This window comes from Ovis canadensis, chromosome X, assembly GCF_042477335.2.
Source record: "Ovis canadensis isolate MfBH-ARS-UI-01 breed Bighorn chromosome X, ARS-UI_OviCan_v2, whole genome shotgun sequence".
Classification (NCBI taxonomy): Eukaryota; Metazoa; Chordata; class Mammalia; order Artiodactyla; family Bovidae; genus Ovis; species Ovis canadensis.
In genome coordinates, this window is record NC_091727.1 from 80,846,222 (window position 1) to 80,859,774 (window position 13,553).

The 13,553-nt window shown below is 46.3% G+C and overlaps 1 protein-coding gene across 1 annotated transcript; it reads left to right on the forward strand.

Moving 5' to 3' along the window:
- Positions 1–7,916: 7,916 nt before the first annotated feature.
- On the forward strand, positions 7,917–9,412 carry LOC138930339 (small integral membrane protein 13). Its single transcript, XM_070290365.1, has one exon. The coding sequence runs from the start codon at positions 7,925–7,927 to the stop codon at positions 8,186–8,188; it is 264 nt and encodes an 87-aa protein (XP_070146466.1). The 5' UTR covers positions 7,917–7,924; the 3' UTR covers positions 8,189–9,412.
- Positions 9,413–13,553: the final 4,141 nt, after the last annotated feature.

The window sequence follows — 13,553 nt, forward strand, 5'->3', positions numbered from 1 at the left end:
CACCTACCAGATCTCCCACCTTTACCTGTTTCTTCATTACATCTACATTTCTAAGTTACATGTGTACAGTGATTTGCGTTCAGTTACTGTTTCAGCTTGTTGTCATGTGAGTTCATATTCTGTACCAGACAGGGCTCCACACACTGAAACAGACAGAACCTCTGCCTTGGGGCAGCATGGGCTTCATACCAGACAGGGACTGGTGCTCTGAGGAAAACCAGTGCAGGAAAAGTGCCTTGAATCAGCATGAGCAGAGGGTCGGGTATGGCGTAGGATGGTGGGCCAGGGTCTCTGCAGAGATAACACCTCTGGGAAAGGATTCCAGGCAGGGGAGCAGCCAGTGCTGCAGCCCCAGGGCCAGGAAGAGAGGCCATGCCAGTGGTCGTAGGAGGAAGCACACAGGGAGAGGAAGGAGGCTGGATGGAACACAGAAGCTTCAGCACCCGTGTCCATGTGCAGGCCCCAGGGGTCTTCCTGGGTGAGACCAAACAACCATGCAACTTTCCGCTGCAAGCAGCATATTCTTTGTGCTAAGATGATGCTTTGGTTCATTTGGGGCGAGATTCAGAAGCAGGGAGTCTCCTTAGAGGTCAATTCATTGCCACACATGAGGGGAGAGTGGGCTGGCTGAAGATGCATGGGAGTGAGGGTGTGAGGAGTCTGGCTGAAGATGTATTTTTAACCAGGGCTTCCTAGTGCATGTTAAATGGACTAAGACTGAATGAAATAAATGAGCCTGCATTCACCCAGCACATGGTCTCTGAGAGGTCTATGACAGACTAGAGTGCCCCAAGCCCATGATCACACAGCAGCTGGCCTCTGAGAGGTCGATTACAGACCAGAGTGACCACAAGCCTGCATTCACCCAGCGGATGGCCTCTGAGAGGTCTGTGACAGGTCAGTGACCACAAGGCTGCATTCACCCAATGGACAGCCCCTGAGAGGTCTATGACAGACCAGAGTAACCACGAGCCTGCATTCCCACAGCAGACAGCCTCTGAGAGATCTGTGACAGGCCAGAGCAAACACGAACCTCCACTCACCCAGGAGATGGCCTCTGAGAGGCCTATGACACACCAAAGTGAACATGAGTCTTCACTCACCCAGTGGATGGACTCTGAGAGGTCTGTGACAGGTCAGAGTGACCACAAGCCTGCAATCACCCATCTTCTTAATGTCCCAGCCTTAAGGAGAGTGTTTGCCCAGCGGTTAGTGGTGTGAACAGGCATGTAAACTTTTTAGAGCACATGACGCACCAGGGGATGATTAAAGTAAGCAGGACAAACTCCGATGATTGGGGTCCTCAAGACCAAATCCATCAAGGAAAGACCCCATGAAAAGAGCCACCCTTTGAAGCAAAGTGAATTGAAGTCACTGAGTCTCCAGCCCCGGGAGTGTGGGTTCAGCTGAGCAGGTGACAGACACTCCCCAGCTCAGCTGGATGATAGCCAGGGACTTCCCTACTATCCAGAAGAAGTTTGATCCAAGTCTAAAGACTTCACAGGGGGCTACCCAACCACTTCACATGTGGGACCTCAATTCTTGGCTGGGGAGGTTGAAGAGGGGGTGCACTCAGAGTTCCTGGTCCCCTCGGGCATTTGTCACTCAGGCCCACCATCCCTGCCTTCCTGGGGACCACCATCTCTGCCATGTCTGTCACCATCTATTCCATTCCCCCTTCCAAGAAAAGCTGAGATGTGGATAACAGTGCTGGCAAGACCCATGCAGGCAGGATCTCTGTCCCCCTACTCTTTTTCAAAGTTTACATGTTTCAAAGTTGGTGGTAAGGCAGGGAAGACTGGGGGATTTGGTCACCAGAGCATGAGGGCCCATGACAGCACTGCCTTAACCTGTGTCTCCAAGACCCAGGGTTCATGTCTGAGTCACACTTGTGAGGAGTTTGCTCTCTGCAGGCAGCACAGCATTGGTGTCCCCACAGGCCAAGCTCTGACAGAGCTGTGGGCTTGGCTGGGGAGCTGGGGATGCTCAGTACAGGACAGACGGTACCAGGGTTAGAGCACTGTGTGGGAAGTCTCTGTGAGTGGTTGAGAAAGGCTGGAGCCACAACTGCCCCTGCTTGGAGGACATGGATGTTCACCTGAGGGACCAGAGAGGACCCCACGCCCCCAACAATGGCCGCAGAGGCCAGGCTAGCAGCACACTGCCAGAACAAAGTTGACCCAGGTCACCAGGCAGGATGTGTACTGGGCAGTGGCAGCAAAGATGCCAGGCTACATGCAGGCCCAGAGACCCTGGGCAGGCACAGACGGCCTCAGACTAGGTCAGGACCCAGAAGACAAGATCAGGGGGCTCCTGGATAAGGGAGGGTTGGGGTCTCCTGGCACACTGCAGACCTGGGCCAACTTGTACTGCAGGTACTTGATGGTGCTATTCTTAGATTCCAGAATGTCTGAGGAGAGGAAGGTGTCAGGGAACCATGGCCTGGCTCCACTGCAGGGACATCCACACAGGAAGGACTGGTGTGGGAAGGCCTTGGAGCGAGACACCAGTGTTTGTTCACCCCCAGACCCCGAGGGGACCCAGCCTCAGGGCTAGCTGCCTCAGGTCACCGAGCTGGCCAGGACCCCAAAGCCAGGCCTGGCCACACTAGAAACCCCTGTCCACATCACCCACTCTTTCTATGACATCTCCCATGTCAGAGGGCAAGGGGACAAGGCCCAGCTCCGGGCAAGGTCTCTGACAGGTGCAGTCTGGCCTTCCAGCTCCTGGGACCCAAGGCCTAGTCTGTCCCTTTCTGGCAGCGCCCAGTGACCGGGAGAGCCTGGCCCAGGGTAATGGCACACACCACCACAGACACACCAGGGAACAGATACTCAGCCTGTGCCCAGGAGTGCCTCCCAGGGAAGCCTTCCCAGCACCCGCCACACAGGCCACCGTGGGCCTTCCACTCCTGCCTTGGCCTCTTCCAGCTCATCTTAGTGTCTAGGCAGATCGGGGCCATGGCCATGGCCTTGGCTAAGAGGCCAAGCTGCAGCAGGCAGTGGACTCGGACTAGGATGGCTGGAAGGCCAGGGAGGGGCTGGGGAGACCTTCAAGACACTGCAGCCAGGAAACCATGGCTCCACATGGGCTTGGGTTCTCTGGCCAGGAAACCATGACCAACCCTTCCTGAGGCTGACTGAGGGTCCGTCTCTCAGTAAGGAGGAACAGAATCCCCAACTGCAGCCCCCAAGGCCAACCTCCAGCTGGCGGGATATGAGGGTTAGGGCCGAGGGTTCCAGGTTAGAGGCCAGCACCTCGCTGAACAGCACCTCCTCCTTCTAAAGGGCAGCAGCCTGCGCCTACACCTTGAGCTCTAGGACGAGGTTCCTGAAGCCCACCTGATGCTGTACCTGCGGGATGGCCATGGTGACCTTCCAGGGACCCTTTCTTCCTTCATTCTACATAAACACAGAAATCTGTATCTCTAAACTAGAAATGTGTAACTCTAAGAGAGCATCCACAGAAATAATATTTCACTGTATACAGAAAACCTGAATCTCACATGCCTAATCCACAAGGGCCTGATAATCAGCTATCTGTTGATTTCTAGGGCAAAAGTCTAACAAAGGTTATAGATGTCCCATAGATTCATCATATCTGAATCAGCTGGCTGTATGCTAACAACAGTCACAGCACTGCAAATAAACTATACTACAACATAGCACAGGCATGATATTAAAGAGAAGGAAAGAAAACCAGTGCCTACTTTATTCCCTCAGCCTCCCTGACTGGGGCTGCTACCCTATCCCTGGAGCCTAACCAGGCTTGGGTCTTACAGCTCAACTGGGGTGGGTTCAAGAGAGCCTGGTAGGGTGCCCAGCATTGAACCTTTTTTAAATGTTTACTGTCTGCTTTGTTCTGGCTTGGACCAGACTCCCCAGCAGGATCCAGGCCTCCAGGGACTTGGGAACAAATATTACTAAGCCCCCACATGCCCTGGTGTTGGACATTCCAGCTCAAGTCTCCTTCCCAGCAAAGTGTCACCCCTCATTTTAAATGGAACATATCTTCCATGAAGTTGTGATGCTGTGTGTTGGAAATACAACTGAAAGTTTTGGGATAAACGTGATGATTATGGAACGTTTAATCCAGCTTTCTATGAAACACCAGTGACGACAATATCTTACATTTGTTTCACACTTTAGTTTATATGAGGTTTTTGTTTGTAGTCTTTTCAGTGCTGCTTCCTAATAACCAATTTCACAGGTTTCTCAAGAAATCCTCTGGGCTCCTTCTTCAGCCTTCTGGTCTGGCCTCTGGCCCTGGGACCTACATAGGTCCCTCAGCTCCTTGGAGCCAGATTAACCCCAGTCTTTTGGTCAAAATTTCCAGAGTTGTAATGAGTCATTAGGAGCACTCCAACCCTCCCACACACCCACAGACAGCTGTGTCTAGAACCCAGCAAGTACCACAGTCTAGACCCCAGCAGTCCTGGCAAATGTGGGGCATGACAGACAGATGGCAGGAAGAAGGGGTGCTGGGCAGTGTCCATGGCCAGGCCTGGGAGCTGTGGTTCCTGACCAGACCTCGCATAAACCCAAAGCTTTCTGACACTCATCCCATCCTGGTGGGCTTTCCAATCCCTCTGTCCTCAGAGGTCTCTGCCCATGTGCTCTTTCCTCAAACCTGGCTTTTTTTTTGGGGGGGGGTGCTGGGAAATCCCATGGATAGAGGAGCCTGGTGGGCCACAGTCCACAGGATCACAAAGAGACTGACATGACTTATCAACTACTCAACAATAACAAGTAAATGGGAAAGCGAAGGAAGGTTAAAAAGAGAGAGAGAGAATATAAAGCAATGAAATATCCTGGCACTGTCTTTAGAAGGTAACTGAAGACCTGCCCGTCGAAACTTTCAGATGAACACACAGTTGGAAACTGTACTGTGTTCCTACATCCTACCATACACATTCCTGCTATTAATCTGACAGCAAAGACTTGTGAAATAACAATAATTATCGTCATGATAATCAAATCTCTGCTATTCATGACTATACTCTTCATTTTCAACACGTATTTATTGAATATTTAATTGGTGTGAGGCATTCTCTAGGGGCTTCCCTAGAGGCTCAGACAGAAAAGGAATCTGCCTGCAATGCAAGGGACCTGGCTTTAATCCCTTGGTGGGGAAGATCCCCTGGAGAAGGAAATGGCTGATGGCTAATGACTCCAGGACTTTCAATCACTACAGAACTCCCAGCCCCATAGAACATTAATGTGTGAGTGCCCTCCCTAAGGCTTCCACCTCCACACTAAGACTAAGCCACACCCAAAAGCCAGCAAGCTGTAGTGCCAAACACCCTTCGCTTATCCTTCAACCAAATAGGGGCACAAATTTGTACATTGGAAGACAGGCTGCCCAAAGCTATACTGAACCCAAAGACACCCCAAACCACACTACCAGACCCAGCCACTGCCCTTCAGAAAGACAAGATCTAGCTTCACCCACCAGAACACAAATACAAATCCCCCAACCAGGAAACTTTCACAAGGCATTGGTCCAATCCCACTCAGGGGAGGCAGACTCCGTAGTTAAGACCTACAGCCTTTTAAGCTGCAAAAAAGAGATATCAAACAAAGAAATTAAACAAAATGAAATGACAAAGAAACATCCAGCAGATTAAGGAACATGGTTAAAACCCACAGGATTGAACAACTGAACAGGAAACAGGAAACAAGAAAATTCTTTTCTTTACCTGGAAAAGAATTCAGAAGAATGACAGTAGAGATGATCCTAACTTTTGGAAATAAAATGGAGGCATGGATAGACTAGAGACACAGATTGAGAAGATGCAAGAAATGTTCAACAAGGACCTTGAAGAATTAAAGAATAAACAATCAGCAATGAAGAATGGAATAACTGAGATTAAAAACCACTGAAGAAACCATATTTGAAAAAGACACATTCATCCTAATATTCATTGCAGCACTATTTACAATAGCTAAGACATGGAAGCAACCTAGATGTCCATCGACAGATGAATGGATAAAGAAGCTGTGGTACATATATACAATGGAATATTATTCAGCCATAAAAAGAATGCATTTGAGTCAGTGCTAATGAGGGAGATGAACATACAGCCTATTAAAGAGAGTGAAGCAAGTTAGAAAGAGAAAAACAAATATCATATATTAACACATATATAGGGAATCTAGAAAATGGCACTGATGAACCTATCTGCAGGGCAACAATGGAAACACACACATAGAGAACAGAATTATGGAAAAAAGGTGGGAGGAGGAAGAAAATGGTGAGAAGAGCATGGAAATATATACACTGCCATATGTAAAATAGATGGCCAGTGGGAAATTGCTTTATAATTCAGGGAACTCAAAATGGGATCTGTGACAACCAAGAGGGGTAGAATAGGATGAGAGGTGGGAAGGAGGTTCAAGAGGGAGGGTCATATGTACACCTATGGCTGATTATCATGTGGATGCATGGCAGAAACACAATATTGTTAAGCAAGTATCCTTCTACTAAAAATAAAGGGAAAAAAAAAAACACCCTGGAGCAAATCAACACAGTATCTGAGGCAGAGGAACGGATAAGTGAGCTGGAAGATGGAATGGTTGAAATGACTGAACTAGAATATAATAAAGAAAAAAGAATAAAAAGGAATGAGGACAGTCTCCGAGACCTACAGGACAACATTAAATATAACAACATTCAAATCTTCTTCTTGTCAGAAGAAGACAAAAGGAAAGGCCACGAGGAAATATTTCAGGAGATTAAAGTTGAAAAGTCTAAAATGGGAAGGGAAATAGCCACCAACGTCCACAAAGCCCAGAGAGTCCTGCATAGGATAAACCCAACGAGAAACATGGCAAGACATCAAACTTACAAAAACACAAAAACCAGCAAAGGAAAAACAACAAATAACACACAAGGGGATCCCTATAAGGCTAACAGCTGATCTTTCAATACAAACTCTTCAGGCCAGAAGGGAATGGCAGAACATACTTAAGAGATGAGTGGGAAATGCCTACAACCCAGATTACTCTATCCAAAAAGGATCTCATTCAGACTCAAAGGAAAAATCAAAAGCTTTACAGACAAGCAAAAGCTAGGAGAATTCTCTGCCACAAAACTAGCTCTTCCACAAATGCTAAAGGAACTTCTCTTGTTAGGAAACACAAAAAAGAGGCCTACAAAAACAAACGCAAAACAATAAAGTAAATGGTAACAGGATCATACACATCAGTAATTCCCTTAAATGTAAATGAACTAAGTGCTCCAACTAAAACATACAAACTGGCTGAACAGATACAAAAACAAGACCCCTATATATCCTCTCTACAATAAACCCACCTGAGACTGAGGGAAGCATACAGACTGAAAGTGAGGGGCTGGAAAAAGATATTCCATGCAAATGGAAATCAAAAGAAAGTGGGATTAACAATATTCATATGAGACAGAGTAGACTTTAAACTAAAGATCAAGGAGGCAGAGAATCGCTGCGGACGCCGCGGGGAGACGTTACCTGCCGTCCGCGAGGGGGGCCGAAGGACCCTCGGGTGGGCGACCGCGAGGGTCAGGCGGCCGCCGCACGCTCCTGTGCTCACCCTCGGTCCGCCTCAGGGGCTTGCGGCGTCCGCCATGGAAGCACATCCGGCCGCCTCCGGGGTCTCCCGGAGCCGCGTCCCCGGGTCCCTGGAGCGATGAGCGAGTAGCGGCGCCCCCACTCTCCGCCTCCCGCCCGACATCGGTCGGCTGCCCTGAGAGGGACCGCGCAGGCCGGCCCCCGGCCGCGGGGCCGCCCCCGCGCCGCCCCGCCCCGTCCCGTCCCACCTCCCGGGGCGCTGCCGGCGGGTGGGGGCGGGGGGCGTCCGCCGCTCATGCCGCCCCGGCCGCTGAAGCCCCGGCCGCGCCGCCCTCCCGCCTGCCCGCCCGCGCCCGCCACCGCCCCGCCGCCCCCAAGATGTGGCACAACGTGGGGCTGACCCTGCTGGTGTTTGTGGCCACGCTGCTGATCGTGCTGCTGCTGATGGTGTGCGGTTGGTATTTTGTTTGGCATCTTTTTTTGTCAAAATTCAAGTTTCTTCGGGAACTGGTGGGAGACACCGGATCCCAGGAGGGAGACCGTGAGCCTTCAGGATCTGAGACCGAAGAAGATGCTTCACCGTCTCCGCACAGGATCAGGTCTGCTCGCCAGAGGAGGGCCCCTGCCGATGAAGGCCACTGAGCCAGCCGGTCCTGTGATGGCGAATGACCAAGGGTTCTGGGAGTCTCTCTGTAATGACGGGGCTTTGCAGTTTGCTAAAGGAGTGAAGAACATTCATTCTTGGATTCTAAGTCCAATTCAAAAAATGATTTACATGTAAGCCATATGCAAATAAAGGGAAGTTCAACCAAATCGAACCATTGCAGATTTCATCGTTAAGATAATTTTTGCTTGTATGCTTAAACATATATACTTTTTCTTTAACCCTTGGGCTTCTTTTCTTGCACTGGTGTTAATCTGATAAATATTACAGGCTTGAAAATCCATATTTTATTAATGTTAGTTCTGCGTCATGTTTCCCCTCCCCCCTCCCACCCCCACATCATGCCTTGTCTGAAATTGGGATATATCTCGCGGTTACAGTCAACCAGGCAACAGTCGTGATGTAATTACCCTCGTCTGGGCACGTGTGGACCTCAGGCTTGTCATAGCACCATTACTGATTGTTGGTATCAAATGTGTCAGGTTTAACTGGCTTTTAAAAATGTCTTCAAAAAGATTACACTATGATTCAGCCTTGAAACGAAAAGTCATCGTGTATGCAGAAAAGCACGGCAACAGAGCAGCAGGGCGTGCGTTCCACATCAGCGAGGCAAACATCCGTCGCTGGAGGAGCGACCGAAACTCCATATTTTCTTGTAAAGCCACCACAAAGTGCTTTACGGGACCTAAGAAAGGAAGATACCCGCAGGTAGACGAGGGTGTGCTACATTTTGTCAGTGAGACACGTGCAAAAGGACTGCCCGTCACACGCCAAGCAATGCAGCTGAAGGCCGGAGAAATTGCCAAAGCCCTCGGAATAGATGAAGCGAAGTTCAAAGCCACCAGAGGCTGGTGTGATCGATTCATGCGTCGAGCAGGACTGTCCTTGAGGCGTCAGACCTCATTGCGTCCAAAGCTTTCCACTGACGTTAACCAGCTGGCAGTGCCCGAGCGCCATTTAAAGCGGTGCTCTATCACCAGGGGGCTTGACGATGCCCAGGGGGGTGTGGTCTGGAGGAACGCAGACGCCCATCTGAATGATTCTGAAGAGTTAGACTCAGACTACGACGTTATAGTCATCACTTAACCAACTTATTTCATCATGCACTTCCTGGACGTGAGCACAAGGTTGATCTGATAAATACCTGTTTGAAAGCTCTGTTTGAGTAAATCAGAAAACTAGGCATTCTGCAGAATACAAAAGCATCGTGTCATAGTTGAATCGCCTGTGTCTTTTCTTAGTGATATTTATGGTGCATCTTACCGGTGATGGTATCTTAGGTTAGGGGGGAAAAAATAGTCTGTAAATTTATTTTTATTCCTAGGATAGCAACTATTTATTGGGGAACTTAATTCTGACTCTTACCATATCGTTAAAATAATTATCCTCTGAGACATATTTTGGAGCATCCTGTTCACGATTCTAGAATAGAAATGTGGGAATCTGGGCTCTGTCCTCTTCCTTCAGGAAGGGTAGGCTTCATTACTCCTTGCACATGGGAGGACTTCCTGCTCAAGGCATGTGCTGAGGAGAAAATACTTCTTCACAGACAGCAGTTCAGTGACAAGGCCTCTGAGGCGCTAGGTATTGAGAGAGCGGGTGAAAATGCCTGCTTTACTGTAAAGTGATTCCTGCCATGTTCCCTTGTTTGTCTTCACTGAACTTTGGACTCAGTGTTTCCTGGGGAAGAGAGCTATGCATTAAAGAACTTTCCCATTTAGTGTTGCCTGCTTTGCTGGTGCATGGGAATGACCCAGAGAGATGTTGTGGGGAGGGAGGTGGGAGGGGGGGTCATGTTTGGGAACGCATGTAAGAATTAAAGATTTTAAAATTTAAAAAAAAATTAAAAAAAATAAAATTAAAAAAAAGAAAGTGAATTGCAAAGCCAACTTACTTTATTAATCTTAAGTTCTTTCTATTTTAAACGTTTGTTTCTCAAGAACTAGTCATTACAGAATATCGCCTCTGTTTCATGACTGTGTAACTTTGTTTGATACCTCATACTCCACGCTGATAGTTTTATTAACAGTTCATCTGCTCTGCCCCGAATTGATGAACACCTGTGCTGTCATTGTGGCCCTTTGCATGTACTAAAAGGGAATTTACAGAGTTTAACTTTACTTTTCAATATTTGCTAAGGGGAGCGGTCCCCAGCAGCTCAGAGCGGGGCACCGTCTTTGTTTCCTTACTGGATACACTTTTTTCTCTATGTGACTATATTGTTCAAGCATTCATTTTAATGCTTTTGTACTAGCTAAATATCACATTAAAGTGCTCATCAGGTAGGGGAAAACCTCATGCTTCTTGGTGCTGGGAGGATATTTGAATTGGATTTTTTGCAGGCTGATATTTGGAGCTATGGATTCTGCTTTGTAGTGAATGTCTTAGGTTAGATAATAGTTGCTGACCAACTTTTTTAGTAGCTGGAAGGCTTCCTATTGTGTCAGTATTAAGAGTGATGGCCAACATAACCGCTAAAATATTCAAGGGTCATCCACAAATTAACCCATGAAAAGATATACATGTTGGTATTATTTATTAATATTTATGCTTTTATGAATGTCTTTAAAAATAGAATTTTAAGAAATATTCTGCTTAGCTTGCTTGGGAAATATGCCCAGAGCATATTAATAGCTCACACTCTGCCATGTTTTAACTCTTACGAAAGTAAAAAGAAGTAGCTGCTGCCATATGAAAATTCTACAAACTGATTTCTTTGTTTGAAACATTTTTTCCCCCATGCACCTCTTTTCCTAATAGACTCACCATAGCACATATTTCTAAGGCCACGGAGAGAGGCAAGAGAAATAGTTAACACAGAGTTACTTGTGTGATACAGGGTTTTTGTTTTTCCTGTTTTAGTGCTTTTGTAGCTGAACTTGCAGAGCTCATCATAAGTGCATTTTCAGTTTCTTAGTGGTCTGTGGTTGATGTTGAAGCTTGGAGGGTTCTGAGCATGAAAAAAAAAAAAAACCAAGTATTAGTCTTGTCTGAATGCTCTCAGACAGTGATGGTGACCTCGGACGCCCTCGTTGGAGGATGAATTCTAAAATGAGAAGACTCTAGTGGGTGCTTTCATTTCTATCCAACCAACCACTTACAAATCGTTTTTCTTCTTTTGCTTCTGAAACTTCTGTGAAAATTGCGTATATCAGATTTATTGGTAGCATTGCTCTGATTTCAAGGCCAAAAGACACTAAATATTTGTGTGATGCTGTTAAAGTTTTTAAGATTTACATTCACCCAGGGGCTCTCTGTAGTGATGTTTTCGTGGTGGGAACAACGTTTTGTGGTGGATAGCCAATGTACATGCTGATCCATTTCTTTAGATGTTATCAGATTTAAAAACAACTTCAACCTGTCATTTTAACTGAAAGTTGGGAATATAGTAGGTAATGGTTTCACAAAATAGGGCATTTTAAACCAAAATGTGTTGAAAGATTTGAAAGTAGTGCATTTTTACTTTTTAGAGTTCCATGCTGCAGTATTTTTAAATTCAGTTTTTCTTAAAAGCTATGTTTTAATGTAACATGTAACCAGTGTAACATTAGCTTTTGACTGGTAAACTTGAAGTGCTTTTATATTTCAGGTTGACTTTAAAAAGCCAATGAGCAGTACTCAAAGGTTATGGGTTCTTAAGCAATTAATGGAGTAGTATTTTGATATGGAGTCTAAAATGAAAGCACCTTGTATTGTCTGCTTTTAAAGTATTCTATAGTTTTTAACTTAAAGCGTAAAGAGAAACATTTTATCTTATATTAATAAAAATTAACATTTTTCACTTATTAATGTACATGTATCCCTTGCTTTATGACCAGTGTTTATTACCCTTTAAATTCTATGCATAACCATTCACCAAATAGTGCTGCTCTGGTTTCTTGAAGGAAACGTTCTGTGCTACGCTATGGTATATTGTCATCTTGCTGCTTGACAAATAGGTTTATAAGAAATTAGAACTGTGTGTGTTCATAATGCCTTTGTATAACGAGATGAGGAGTCCGTGTAAATGTTATTCACTGTAAAACAGTTACTAGCTGTTAAAACTGGTCAACACTATGTCTAAAGCTTCTGTGGTTTGTCTGTATGATGTCACTTTACAAAGAATAAATTAAAGTGAAAAAAAAAGATCAAGACACAAAGAAGGACACTACATAATGATCAAAGATCAATCCAAGAAAATATAAAAATTCAAAATATATATGCACCCAACATAGGAGCATCTCAATACATAAGGCAAATACTAACAACTATTAAAGGAGAAATCGACAGTAACACAAAGATACTTCAGTTTAGTTCAGTTCAGTCACTCAGTCGTGTCCGACTCCTGTGACCCCATGAACCGCAGCACACCAGGCCTCCCTGATCATCAACAACTCCCAGAGTTCACCCAAACACATGTCCATTGAGTCAGTGATGCCATCCAACCATCTCATCCTCTGTCATCCCCTTCTTCTCCTGCCCTCAATCTTTCCCAGCATCAGGGTTTTTCAAATGATTCATCTCCTTTAGGATGGACTGGTTGGATCTCTTTGCAGTTCAAGGGACTCTCAAGCTTCTTCTCCAATACCACAGTTCAAAAGCATCAGTTCTTTAGTGCTCAGCTTTCTTTATAATCCAACTCTCACATCCATACATAACTACTGGAAAAAACATAGCCTTGACGAGACGGACCTTTGTTGGCAAAGTAATGTCTCTACTTTTTAATATGCTGTCAGGTTGGTCATAAGTTTCCTTCCAGGAGTAAGCATTGAGGAGGCGGTCCTAAGATGGCGGAGGAATAGGACGGGGAGACCACTTTCTCCCCCACAAATTCATCAAAAGAACATTTAAACCCTGAGTAAATTCCACAAAACAACTTCTGAATGCTGGCAGAGGACATCAGGCACCCAGAAAAGTAGCCCATTGTCTTCGAAAAGAGGTAGGAAAAAATAAAAAAGACAAAAAGAGAGACAAAAGAGTTAGGTACGCAGCTCTGTCTCAGGAAGGGAGTCTTAAAAAGTGAGAAGCTTCCAAACACCAGGAAACACTCTCACTGCTGAGTCTATGGCGAGCCTTGAAAGTACAGAGGGCAACATAACAGGGAGGAAAATAAATAAATAATTAAAACCCACAGATTACGAGCCCAACAGCAACTCCCCCAGTGGAGAAGCAGCGCAGACACCTGCATCCACCACTAGCAAGTAGGGGCTGAGCAGGGAGGCGCGGGCTGCATTGCTTAGAGTAAGTATTGGGCCCGAATGCCCTGAGGGTAATCAGAGCAAACTAACTTGGGCTAGCAAACCAGACTGTGGGATAGCAACCACACGAAAAGCTCTAACATAAGACACTGCCAGGACCTCGCAC